This window comes from Mustela nigripes, chromosome 6 (assembly GCF_022355385.1).
Source record: "Mustela nigripes isolate SB6536 chromosome 6, MUSNIG.SB6536, whole genome shotgun sequence".
NCBI classification, from domain to species: Eukaryota; Metazoa; Chordata; class Mammalia; order Carnivora; family Mustelidae; genus Mustela; species Mustela nigripes.
Genome location: NC_081562.1, coordinates 48,497,309 through 48,510,021, shown reverse-complemented (window position 1 = coordinate 48,510,021; position 12,713 = coordinate 48,497,309). Strand labels below are relative to the sequence as shown.

The following is a 12,713-nucleotide window of genomic DNA, read 5'->3' as shown; positions in this document are numbered from 1 at the left end:
GGCTGCCTCCTCTCCTTTCTTAAGTGGATCGTTTTCTACCGCAAATGATATAAAAAGAAAATCAGAGACTGGTGTAGTGGTCACATTGCTGGGCTTGAAACCGCCTCTGGTGGATAAGTGGGGAGGAAGCCGATTTCTATGGTATAAATCCTCCCACCATGGCCAATTTCAAACAACTGAGGGTTTAACAGCCAAAGGCAAGCTCTCAGTTTTCACTCAATTTCCAAGGACACACTGGGACCGGAGCAAAATGAAGCCATGGATGGGGCTAGTAGATGGCTCATTTCAGGGAAGAGAAGTAAAGACGGTCTTGGGGATGACTACTGTCCCTCTCACTAGCCATATAGCAGTAGTGCTATGGGAGAGCTGCCCTCTGCTTGAAGGAGGCTGCTGTCCTCCAGGAGGTGGGAGTGGGGAATAAAGTACGAAGTAGTGTTATAGGAAGCTTGCCTCTCAACCTGAGAGGAAGAAAAGCAGCTGATCTTTCTATACCTCTACTCACCCCCGGAGAAAGACCCAAATGGTCGAATCAGAGTGCAAGTTCAACATTAGCAAGATACTCCCAGCCTGCTTTTAATCCACAAGTTAAGCAAGCAACAGGGGCAGGCTGGCGGAACACAACCCTAACTCGTCCGATGACAGACACTGTTCCTTTGCCTGGAATAGGCTTTGCACAGCTGACTCATCTTGGGAAAGTGAGTGATGATGGCAGTTTGACAAAAACTGGGCCCTGAGCACGCTAACATGACTAATATCACCTCACCTAAAAGTACAAAAAATATATTCCAAAACCAAATGTAAATGATTCTAGGATCAGTTTCCATATTAGATTATTTGTTCCTTTGGCAAAATTCCAGATGTCAGGATAACTATTTTTGGGGTGTCAACAACTACAACAAAGGTAAATAATCCATCCTATTTTTAAGTCCATGAAATGTAAGCAAATAATGTATGTCATTACTTACAACCTCATAATATAAGATCTTTAACAAACTTACTGTGAATCAATGATTTGCAAAAGCACTTTTGACCAAATTAAGCACTTCCAAATGACTTTTCATTTGTTTTCTAACCAACAGGCATGAATATTTTATATATTTTATTATCAGTACCTTCTGTGCCTTCTAGTAAACATCACATGTAATATTTATGAAATTCATTTTTTCAGGAAATTAGATTTATGACTTGCAAAATGAAATAAAGAGTAAGATAACATGTCCTATGAATAAAGAATAGTCAAAAAGTATGTGTTAAATTTTTGAAAATAAGTCTGCCTTGGAAATGCTGTATTTTTTCTATAGTCATACAAAATTATTGTGGATTCAAGTTTTGTTGCATCTGGACAGCTGCACAAGAAGCAGAACATTTATTTAGTTAACCTGTTAGGAGTAAAATATTTCTAAAAGATAATTATTTATTCCATGTAGTAACTTGAAGCTAATAACTTGAAACACTTCAAAAAACAGAATTGAAATACTTGATCAATTTTTATTTCAAAATGTCTACAAAGTTTTAACTCTCCATTATACAAATAATTTTTCAAAATTGAGACATTATTCAAATGTAAGCCAAAGTCCTTAACAAATAGAATACACGGAAAGATCAAAAATATACATATTCTCTCAGTAAATTTTGTTACATAAATAAGAAAAATATATACAGCTCGTATTTTCAATTTAAAGAACAATAGTCTTAACACTGCAACCACATATAGAAGTATTAAATTAAAAGAAATACTACAGCAAAAGATATAGGAACAACAAATTCATCATATGACATCTACAAATCATAAAGATAAACATAACCAATCTTCAAGGAATACATACTTCATAGTTGGATCTTAATTTTTATTTCACTTTGTTCATTTTTTAGAATATTCTGTAGATAGGCAAAATTCACAGTTCTACCAGTAGTTATCCTTGATACAAAACTTATAGCACGTGAAGAAATCTACGTCTTTGTACTTTGGGATAGGTGTCAAAAGAATTAAGTTGAATTTGTATGAGCCTGTGTTAAAATTTTCCAAGTAAACTGAATTGGCTATTGAAAAGTCAACCAATTCTTTTTAAGTAGGAAATGGGAAAAAATCCAAACACTTGAAAAGTCTCAACATAGTAAAGCAATAAAAAAAAGATTATGTCAATGATTTCCTAGATTGTTAAGCAACTGAGCTAGATACACATTTAATTATGTTTTGCCCCAGAAATTCTCTTTCCTTTTCTGAGCTCGTGCCAGAGTCTGAAAAGCCCGGAGACTAGAAGCTGCAGACCGAGCAGAGATCTCAGATAATCTGTCCTCATCTGCAATGAAAAAATTATAATCATTGTAGAAAATACCTCTAATAAATATATTTTATAACATTAACAGAAAATTAAAGGCATCAAACTCTATAATGTCAATACTGAATCTGTCAGAAAAAAATATTAAAATATAAGATATTAACATTTTCAGGATAGTTCACTGTAATATCCCAAGTTTACCATATTTAGAAATCAAATATTTTAATGTTAAATGAGCATTCTGTTTCCTGCCTGAAATCCCACAACGTCATTACCTGAAACACATGGCCTATGATTTCAGTATTACTTGGAAAAAATTCATCATCATACTGTCTTGTCCTACTTTAAAAAGCACAGATGTTCTAAGCAAAAAGCTTTTATAAGCATTTTAAAAGCAAAATGCTATACCTTAACATAGTGCTAACATCACATTTCCAAAATAATTTCACTTAATGTAAAAATAATGTTTGACTTTAACATGCTATCCTTCATCATTACAGAAATTCCTCATTCTCAGTAAGCAAATCTGTTATAAGGTTATTTGTAAACACTGTTCTTCCATTAAGAAGAAAACACAGCTGGATTCGAAGTATCCAGGTGTTTGCATTTCAAAACCCAATAACGATTTCTAGTTCACTGAATTCTGAAAAAAGTCCCAAATTTATAAGAGGACAGAAAATCTTCAATGTATATGAACTTATAATACATAAAGTATTAATTCAAATTTACTTTTACATCCAAAATTTATAAACTCAGTAATTTCATACATTTTAGGATGAATTAAAATAGTAATTTTGATTGTTCACACCAGGAATTCAAAATTCTTCCTGTCACTATTAGAAGCAAATGAATTTGTCAGTATGACTGCTACACAAGAAAAAAGTCCATTTTCCCTAATCATATTTTTTTGAGAAATGAAAATTAACAATATATGAACATTTGAAAAAAATAACAGTTTTGCTAGACCAAATTCCTGAACCCCCAGCAAGCCAGGATGGAAACAGAAAGAGTATTAACCTCACATGTGATGCTAGGCATAATCTCTCTTTTCTGTTTGCCCTAAAAAAAAATTCTTCAAGTTGATTTTAGGTCCCAGTTTACTCATTTGTAAATGGGGATAATTTAACCCCATCACAGGGTTTCACAGGTCTAATAAAATAATATCTGTAGAAGTGCTCTGTAAACTATAAAGTACTAATCCAATGTTGAGATCATAATACTATTATAAAATACCATATAATAAAACCTCATACTTTGATCATATGTTATTTCACTACTGAAATACCTTCATCATTAAAGACTTCATGCTGAGGCAACTGGAAATTGTTCATCTTTGCTTTTCCCACTTGAAAAAAGAAAGGGCAAAAAAATTAGCCTTCAAAGCCACCTAACAGTATAGTATATTTACAGAAAAACCTTAGTGAAAGTAAACTATCAAAAATTTTATTGATTTTATGTTTTTTATAGAAATTATTATTAACAGCCACTCACTAATTTACAATGTGCTTAACAAATATGTAAACAAACAAGAGAAAATTTCTAGAATTCTTTACAGTGACAATATTGATCTATTCTGTGCTTTTTAAAAAGATTTTATTTATTTATTTGTCAGAGAGAGAGCACAAGCCAGGGTGGTGTGGGGACAGGCAGAGGGAGATGCAGGCTCCCTGCTGAGGAAGGAGCCCAATGTGGAACTCAATCCCAGGACCCTGGGATCATGACCTGAGCCGAAGGCAGCCACTCAACCCACTGAGCCACTGAGGTGTCCCTATTCTAACTTTAAAGAAATGCAGTAGGCTTCTATTTTTACAGATTTATTTACTTATTGGGGGTGGAGAGGAAGAGGGAGAGAGAGTCTTCAGCAGACTCCGTGCTTTGGACAGAGCCTGATGTGGGACTCAGTCCCATGACCCTGAGATCACAACCTGAGCTGAGGGCAAGAGTGGAATGTTTAACTGACTGTGTCACCCAGGGGCCTCAAGAAATGCTGTAGGCTTCTGTTTAAAGATGGTAGATGGACTACACACATTTACAAGAATGACATAAACCCATAGGACAGAGAAAATAAAAGACAATGAAACAGCAACAAAATTTTGGAAAATGGAAAGCAAAGAGAAAAACTGAGAGTGTGTTATTGTCGTACCTAAGCTGGATCCTAAGCCAGCAGAGGAAGGAAACGAAGAGGCAACCAATTTGTTCTCCGCTCTTGGCTGAGGCGTATGAGTACTAAGCACCCTTGAAAGTTGGAGTGAAGGTAAGATTGAACCAGGAAACTGGTGTATAGAACAGTCTGCCAAGGCCTTCTTTAAATTTGCACAGTTGGCTGTCTTCCTCCCAAAAGCGGAATGGAGTTTTCCTCTCCAAAGCTTTATCAGAGTGACTCTGACTGAAGGACACAGGTTCAACTAAGGGCAAAGGTACCATATTCAAAACAGGGGAATTCTATGTATCATTTATCTCTTCAAAGGGATAAAATAAGACGTCTATAAAATAAGAACAGGATGCTATATAAAGGGAGCATACAGGGTTAAAAAAATTCTTAAAAATTAAAAATACTGAAAAATCTTTAAAACTCAGAAGAAGGGGTAGAATACAAAAATGAGTAACCCTTTCAAATTAAAATAAAAAGACAGAGATGGAAAATAGGAAAGGTAAGGTAAGAAAATAAGATCATGTCCAAAATCAGAATAACAAGGAGTGCCAGAAGAGCAGGAAACAAACAATGGAGTGGAAGGAATTACTGACTAAATAATTTGAGAAAGTGAGGAACCAAGTTCCCCAGCTGAAAAAGTCCACTGAGTACTAGCAAAACAGAGACCTGCGGTAAAAGCTCAGAAGACTGAGTGTGAAGAGAAGGTCCCCAAAGATGCCAGGGAAAAAGAAGCCACACACAATGATCAAAAATGAGAACACAAGACTTCGCAACAGTAAAAGTAGAAGCTAGAAAGAGCAGACAATGCCTAATAAAACCAAACGAAAATAACTTACAACCTTGAATTCCCCATCTAGGCAGCGTTTAGCAGTATCTGAAGACATGTTTAGATATCACACCTGAGAAGGGCGCTGCTGGCATCTAGTGGGTTGCCTATATGTGTATAGAAAACACTTGAAAGAAGCCTCACACCTGAGGGCCCCTGGGGTGGGGGGGCTCAGTCCATGCAGTGTCTGCCTTTGGCTCAGGTCATGATCCTAGGGCCCTGGAATAACGTCCCACATCTGGCTCCTTGCTCAGCGGGAAGCATGCTTCTTCCTCTATCTCTGCCCCTCCCTTGCTCATGCTGTCTCTCAAATGAATAAATAGTATTGAAAAGAAAGAAATGAAAAGAAAAAAAAAGAAAAGAAAAGCTCACTCTCACACAAAAGTGAACTGGGGTTATAGCCCAGCTGATTATTTCAGAGAAGAGACTTTTCCTACTTAAAGCAATCTGTTACATTAACTAAAATACTAGGTAACATAATTGATTAACATATAGTATTTACTTAAGCCTTTGTACCCATCAGTGTAACTTTCATTTAAAAAGACAAAAAGTTAAAACCAAAGTAGTTACCATTGTGCTGAAATTCTGGATCTCTCAAAGAGCCCTGAATTCGACGAGAGGGATGCCAGTAGGATGGAGCCCAGGGTGGAGAAGGAGACTGCCCAGGTGTGTTTGTTGGATATTCTGGAATTTTTGAAACTGGAAGAGTTACCTCAGCAAATTTGGGGATATTGGTTTCAGAATCTTCCCTCAAAGGCAGGGGATCCACTGTTTTTATACCAGCAGCTGGAGAAGTCAGGAGGGATATGGTGCGACTTTCTTTCTAAGTGACCAAAAAAATAAGATACATATATATGTCTGATAATATATAAAACAATCAAATCTTTAAATACACAAAAAATAAAATGATAAAATCAATAGGAGAAATTACAGGAAAACCTATGTAACCTCAGTGTGGGGAGGATATCATTAGCCTAACAACCAATATTGGTAAACACACTTAGCTATATAAAAATATATAAACATTCAAAAAATTTTAAATCACAAATTTGAAGAAAATATATAACTTATATATTGACAATGAATTATCATTGCCACATAAATATTTCTTTTAAAGCAGTGAAAGATTAACTAATTAAAAATGGAAAAATATATATATAAGCAAATTATATAGACATAAATTACAAATAGGAGAAATATCCTACCTCACTAGTAATCAAATAATTTCAAAATAAAAGGATCAAGATACTAACTTTTCATTTACCAAATTTAAAGATCAAAAAATTTTTTAAAAGCCACACTATAATGACAAGGATATGGAAAAACTGGCACTCTCCTAGAGTGTCATTGGGAGCACAATCTTTCCAGGAGCTGGTGAAACATCGAAAGCTTTAAAACTTTGTCTTTTTTTTATCAAACAATAACACTCGGGGAGTATTTACAAAAATAGATAATATGAACAAAAAAGTAGCTAAAGGACAATTTCTTTACAGCATTTTTTCAAAGCAAAAAAATTAAAATATTAAGAAATAACAACAGGCATCTAGTTTTAAAAAACTGCTTTCAATAATAAACAGCTGGTATAACTATAGGTTGCATATTATGTTGCCTTTAAAACTTAATTGTAAGTGACATTTAAAGATATGTAAATATGTTCACAATTCATTGCCAAGTAAGTAAAAATAGATTATGAAACCTTATCTCCAGCACAATAGACAAATACACTATATACCTAAAGAACTCAAACATTCAATAGTGGCCGGCCCTGAACAGTAGGGAGGAAAGCATTTACTTTGTTTAGTTGGTCAGTATTTTCTATTTTCCACAATGATAATGTATTACTATCCTAAAAGTTCTTGTATAATTTTACTTATTAGGAGAATTCATACCAGTAAAATTAAACATAATTCCAAACTTTCCTAATCATTCCTCGTAAATGTGGCTTTTACTCTGTGACTTAGGGTTTATCAACACAATATTCAAAACACTGCTTTCTGACCTTAGGTATCATTTTCTGCAATTAGAGAATGTACTGCTTTTAAAGTGGAGAAGGCCTGGGGTCTTATCCAACAAACATTTCTCTTTAAATCAAGATCTAAAATAAACCACAAATCTTCCTCTTGCTTCCCTTTTTAGAATTATAGGTATCACTTGGGAAAACTATTATTTTTTCTTTTTCTACATATATACACAGAATTTAAGATCTGTCATATTGGTTTCACTATTGCTAAAAAGGCCTGAATGAAATCTCTAGAGTATTTGTAACCTATGGGGTTCCCAAGTTTAATGTCATGGCTTTGGTGATCTGTTTTTGAGCCTAAAGCCTTCTCATTGGCCCCACCACTCTACCCCCGTACCCCCCTATACAGCCCATTTTCCACTGAAGAGCCCAAGTGATTTTATCACGTAAATCACATCATGTTTGCTGTGTAGCTTTCAACCCTCTCGGGGCTTCCCAAAAGCCTCAGAGTTACATCCCTCCCTCTCTCACCCACCCTCCCTTCCAAAGCTCATTTCCTATCCTTCTCCTCACCCCAGTCACATTGGTCTTCTCACTCTTTAAAACTCTTACTGCTGCACACTTGTACTTACTGCTCTTTCAAACTGGAAAACAGTCTCCACTAATCTCTGCCTGGACCCATCCCTCATTGAGTCAGGTCTTAGCTAAAATATCACCTCCTCAGAGATGCCTGTCCTGATGGCCCAGTGTAAAGCAACCTCACCCACACCTTGACGGTCCTTTGTGATTTTATTTGTGCTGAAGTTTTCTTTTTTAAAAATTACCTATTTCTCAAAATGAAAAGGTAAGCTCCATGAGGACCAGGATTTTGTCTTGATTATCAATGAATCCCCAGGTCCTAGAACGGTGCCTGACACATAGCAAGAGCACATTACATAGTGAATTGGGTGAATGAAAGTGAAATTCCTGATGTCCCCCTCCAAAGGTGATTTCTTTCCAGAACTCTCTTACTCAGTACATGGCATCCCCCATCAATCCTGTTAGGCAAGGCAGAAACATAGAAGTCATTCATGGTCTTTTACCCCTCTCCATGATGCAACCCAGCACTGAGCTTTCATGTTCCCCTTACACAATTCTTCAGTTTCATCCACTTCTGTGACATCTTCCCTCCTTAATCCAAGCTATCACCATGTCTACTTCGACTGCTCCAATGACCTTCTAAGGGTAACCACGGTTTACTCTTGCCTTCATGGCAACCAGAAAGGTCTTTAAAATATTTCAATGTTTCCCATTGCTCTCAAGATAATGATAAAAATTTTCCATATTGCTATCTTTTCCAGACTTGACCTACTCCCTGCCACACACTATACTTGCCTTTATTTCTTAGAATCCTATGGGGGCCCCTGGGTGGTACAGTTTTTTAAGTATCTGACTCCTGGTTTTGGGTCAGGTCCTAATCTCAGGTCCTGAGATCAAGCCTCAAATCAAGCTCCATTGCTCAGTGTGGAGTCTGCTTAAGATTTTCTCTCCCTCTCCTCGCTCTTCTCCATGATCACTTGCATACTCTCTGTCTCTGAAATAAATTAATTTTTAAAAAGAACCCTATGTTTTTTCTCACCACAGGATACTGACACATGCTATGCTTCTCCTCTCCACCCTTTTTACCTCATCAACTCTGCCTCTTCCTCAGTATCTCAACCCAATTAGAACTTCTTCTAAGAAGCATCCTTGACTTCCAAGAAGCTTCCAGACTTCTAGGACTAGGTCAATTTCTTTCAGAATAGCACTATATACTACTCTGAGACTCTTGTTAGTTTTAACTTTGCTTTTTTTGAGGGGGGTATAATTCTTTAATTACTGTGTATCTCTCTCACCAGACTGTAGGTTCCATAAGATCATGAACCAGGTCTATTTTCATTCGCTATCCTTTACTGTACGTGGGTAAACAGATAAGGAACATCTTCTGAAAGACTGAAGTGAGCCAATACACACGTAGGTTTTTAATATCATCTATAAAATGTGAAAATGGTCCTTGACACACTAATACTATGAGAATTCTACTCTAAATTTTATGAGAGAGTCTTATTTAGGAGTTAAAATGTGGACTCTGAGAACACACTGTCTGGGACCAAATTCTGCTCCATGATTTGGCAGCTATGTTACCTCGGTTTTAACATCTAAATGAGAATAACAAGACCAGCCTCCTGGAGCCACTGTGAAGACTCAACAAGTGCATATACAGGGGCTAGGACATAGTTAAGTGCTCAGTAAATGCTATTATGATGGGCCCCATGTAAGTTACCCAAATTGCTGCTGCCCATAACACTCCTACAACTGAATGTCATTAAAAGTTAATGACATTAACTTTCTGGATATTAGAATATATTCTCTCTGATTCCTATGATAAAAAAAGACATAGGATAATATTAATTGAGGGCAACTGAATAATAGGAATAATTTATTAGAAACTGCATTGTGGGCACAATGAGACAGATTGGCATTAAAGAGCAATATTACTTTATTTTGTTAATTTAACTAATATTCAATAAATGCCATAATGAGTGAAAATAATATATATAAATCCAGCTACCAATATGGATTAAAGCTACTCATTTTAGCTAAGGGTAGTCAACTCTGTGGGTAAAGCTGTCCAGAAGCTTATACCTTCCAGAAAGCAACCTGGGCCCCATGGGGTGAGGGGGATGGGGTGGCTGGTGGGGGACAGAACAGTCCATGAGGGCACGAGATTCCTAATACCTGATTCTGATCATCCACTGACTACATTCCTGTTGTCATAAGCCAATGTATACACAAGCAACAAAAAATAGTTTAGATTCTGTCATTCCAATAATACTCAGTCAATACCTATTTAATGGGTACCTGCTAGGAGGTGACTTCAGTACTGGGCTTTGGGAACAACTGGGCTCTGATCCTATCTTCTACCTATCCCCGCCACCTAAAAGCTCTCCCCTGTGCCCTCTGAAATTCATAAATAGCCACCAGCAAAATTCCCTAGAGAAATTCAACCTCCTTCCTCACTGTTCTCTCTCTGACTTCAGCCACTTACTCCCATGATTATATGTTAAGCCTCGCCATTACTGCTAATTGCAACCTCTCCAGACTTCCAATTTCTGACCCCCACCTCCTACCTTTAAAACGAACCCCTGTGAGTACCCAAATTTCAACATGTCTGCCAAGACCTTCCACTGATCTTGTCACCTCTGCACTGTGCTTTACCTTCCTAAGTCCTACTCTTCTGCCCTAACCAACTCAATCCTCCATGGCCAATCATCAGAGTCACTTCCTGGGATATACACCTTAACTCCCTGACCCCTTTTGTCATTTCCTCTTACTCCCTTGACAAAACATGAACCCCAGCAGTTAAATCCAACTCTCTACTTACCTGCATCTCTGCAGTCAAACCTGGCTGGAGAAAAACACACAACTCATCATGACTGGTCTTAGAACAAATTTGTGACCATGAGCCAAAAAGTGTCCTTTGTGTAGTCCTGCATTATCTCCCATTTCCCTGGCCCACTCCCCTCTCCCACTCTCAGAAAAGACTATCTCATGCCTTCTTTTCTGTACTCAAACCTCCAACCTTTTCTTCCCCAGCCTCATTCTCAGCAAGGCTCTTTCTTCATGTGCTACCAAGAAACAATCCAAAGAGCTTTCCCACAGCCCCCACCACATCTCCCGATTTTATCAGCAGTGCTCACGTATTCTGCCTCCTCAAGGAAGGAACTGTCAGAGTGCCTAAAATCAGCCCTTCCACTCGCTCCTCCCTCAGACCCTATGCAATGTCTGGAGGCACTCATGCACAAGTGCAAAGGACTGGCGGCTGCGGCAGCATCTTTCTCTTGTTAAACTGTTCTTGTTGGGGCAACTAGATGGCTGAGCCCATTAAGCGTTTGCCTCAGGTCATGATCTCAGGGTCCTGGGATGGAGCCCCAAGTCAGGCTCCCCACTCAGTGGGGAGTCTGCCTCTCTCCCTCTCCCTCTGCCCCTTGCCCTGCTCCAGTTCTCTGCCACTCTCTCAAATAAATAAATAAATAAATGATCTTTAAAAAAAAAAAACCTACTCTTGTCAATATATAACTGTGCTGTTATCTCCTTCATCTTGACCTCACTCCCAACTATCACCTGTTACTCTGCTCCCCCTTCCTGGAAAAGACTCTAAAAGAATTGTCTGTGATGACTGCCTCTGGTTCCTCTCCTTCCCTTTCTCTTGAACTCACTTTTGTTTAGGCTTTTGTCTCTCCCCACCACCAAGACTGTCCTTTGTCAAGGTCACCGATAATATCCATGCTGCTAAATCCATCATTAGTCCTCATACCTTACTGATCCATCAGTAGCACTGACACTCCCTCCTCCTCGACAACTCCAAGACACCAAGTCTTCTATTTCTCACCATCTCTCTGGCTGTTCCTCATCAGCCTCTTTGCTGGTTACACCTCAACTTCCAGTATCAAAAAACTGGAGCTGACACGTGTCTAAACATACCATCTCTATCTGTACCCACTTCCTTGATGATCTCCCCCAGTCTCAAGACCTCACATATCTGTGCCACCTATACGATAAAGATTCAAATCAGTATTTGCAGTCCAACCCCTCCTCCCACACTCCAAATTCAGAAAGGCAACTGCCTATGCAACATGTCTACTTGTACATCTAATAAGTTTCTCAAATGACAAGTGTTCAAAATAGAACTCTCTGTCTTCCCTGACAAACCTTTTCCCTACACAGTGTTCCCCATCTCAGTTAACTGGCAACTGCATCCTTTGGCCTATTGCACAGGCCAAAAGTCTTGAGTAGTCCTTGATTCTGGTCTTTCTCCCATACCATATCTTAACCATTAGCAAATTTGGTCAGCAACATCTTCGGTGCATATCCAGAATTGGATTCCATCACACGACCTCCACTGCTACCAGTATGAACCAAACAACCATCACCTCTTGCCTGGAGAGTGTAATTGACTCCTATCTAGTTTCATGCCCCTGCTCTTGCATCCCTATTCTCTGTTCCCAACACAGCAGCCAGAGTAACCATAGGAAAACCTAAGTCAAATCATATCACTCCTCTGCCCCTCCAAAGGCTTCCCATTTCATTCAGAATAAAATTCAAAGTCTTTGCTATGACCTATAAGACCCTATACAGTGTAGTTTTCCACTGTGCTTCTAAAATTCATTGCCCACACTCTCCCTCTCTTGCTTTCTGGCTGGTTTCCAAGAAATCGGGTACCTGATCACCTCAGGGACTTTGCACTTGCTGTTCCTTTTGCCCAGAATGCCTTCCTACATATGAATATGGGTCAATCTCTCACCCAGTTCAGATTCTGCTCAAATGCCACCCTCTCAGTGAGAACTTCCCTGGCTACTTCCTATTTACCTCCCCTGCTTTACTTTCCTCCTTAGTACTATCATCATCTAAAATACTGCGTATTGCACCTTGTTACCCTGTTTATTGACTCTCTTCTCCACTAGAATGGAAGTTCAA

At 38.2% G+C, this 12,713-nt stretch overlaps 1 protein-coding gene across 3 annotated transcripts in view; it reads right to left on the bottom strand.

Annotated features, from left to right (window-relative positions):
• Positions 1–1,468: 1,468 nt before the first annotated feature.
• Positions 1,469–12,713, bottom strand: part of MDM1 (Mdm1 nuclear protein) — a 33,140-nt gene continuing 21,895 nt past the window's right edge. For 2 of the 3 annotated variants that reach the window (XM_059402516.1, XM_059402517.1), the window contains 3 exons: positions 5,828–6,080; positions 3,565–3,624; positions 1,469–2,300 (listed from right to left, as the gene is read on the bottom strand). In XM_059402516.1, the coding sequence (XP_059258499.1) occupies positions 2,188–2,300; positions 3,565–3,624; positions 5,828–6,080 (426 nt within the window). In that variant the 3' untranslated portion in view covers positions 1,469–2,187. The remainder of the gene's footprint in view (positions 2,301–3,564; positions 3,625–5,827; positions 6,081–12,713) is intronic. The other variant, XM_059402518.1, reaches the window with a different exon arrangement.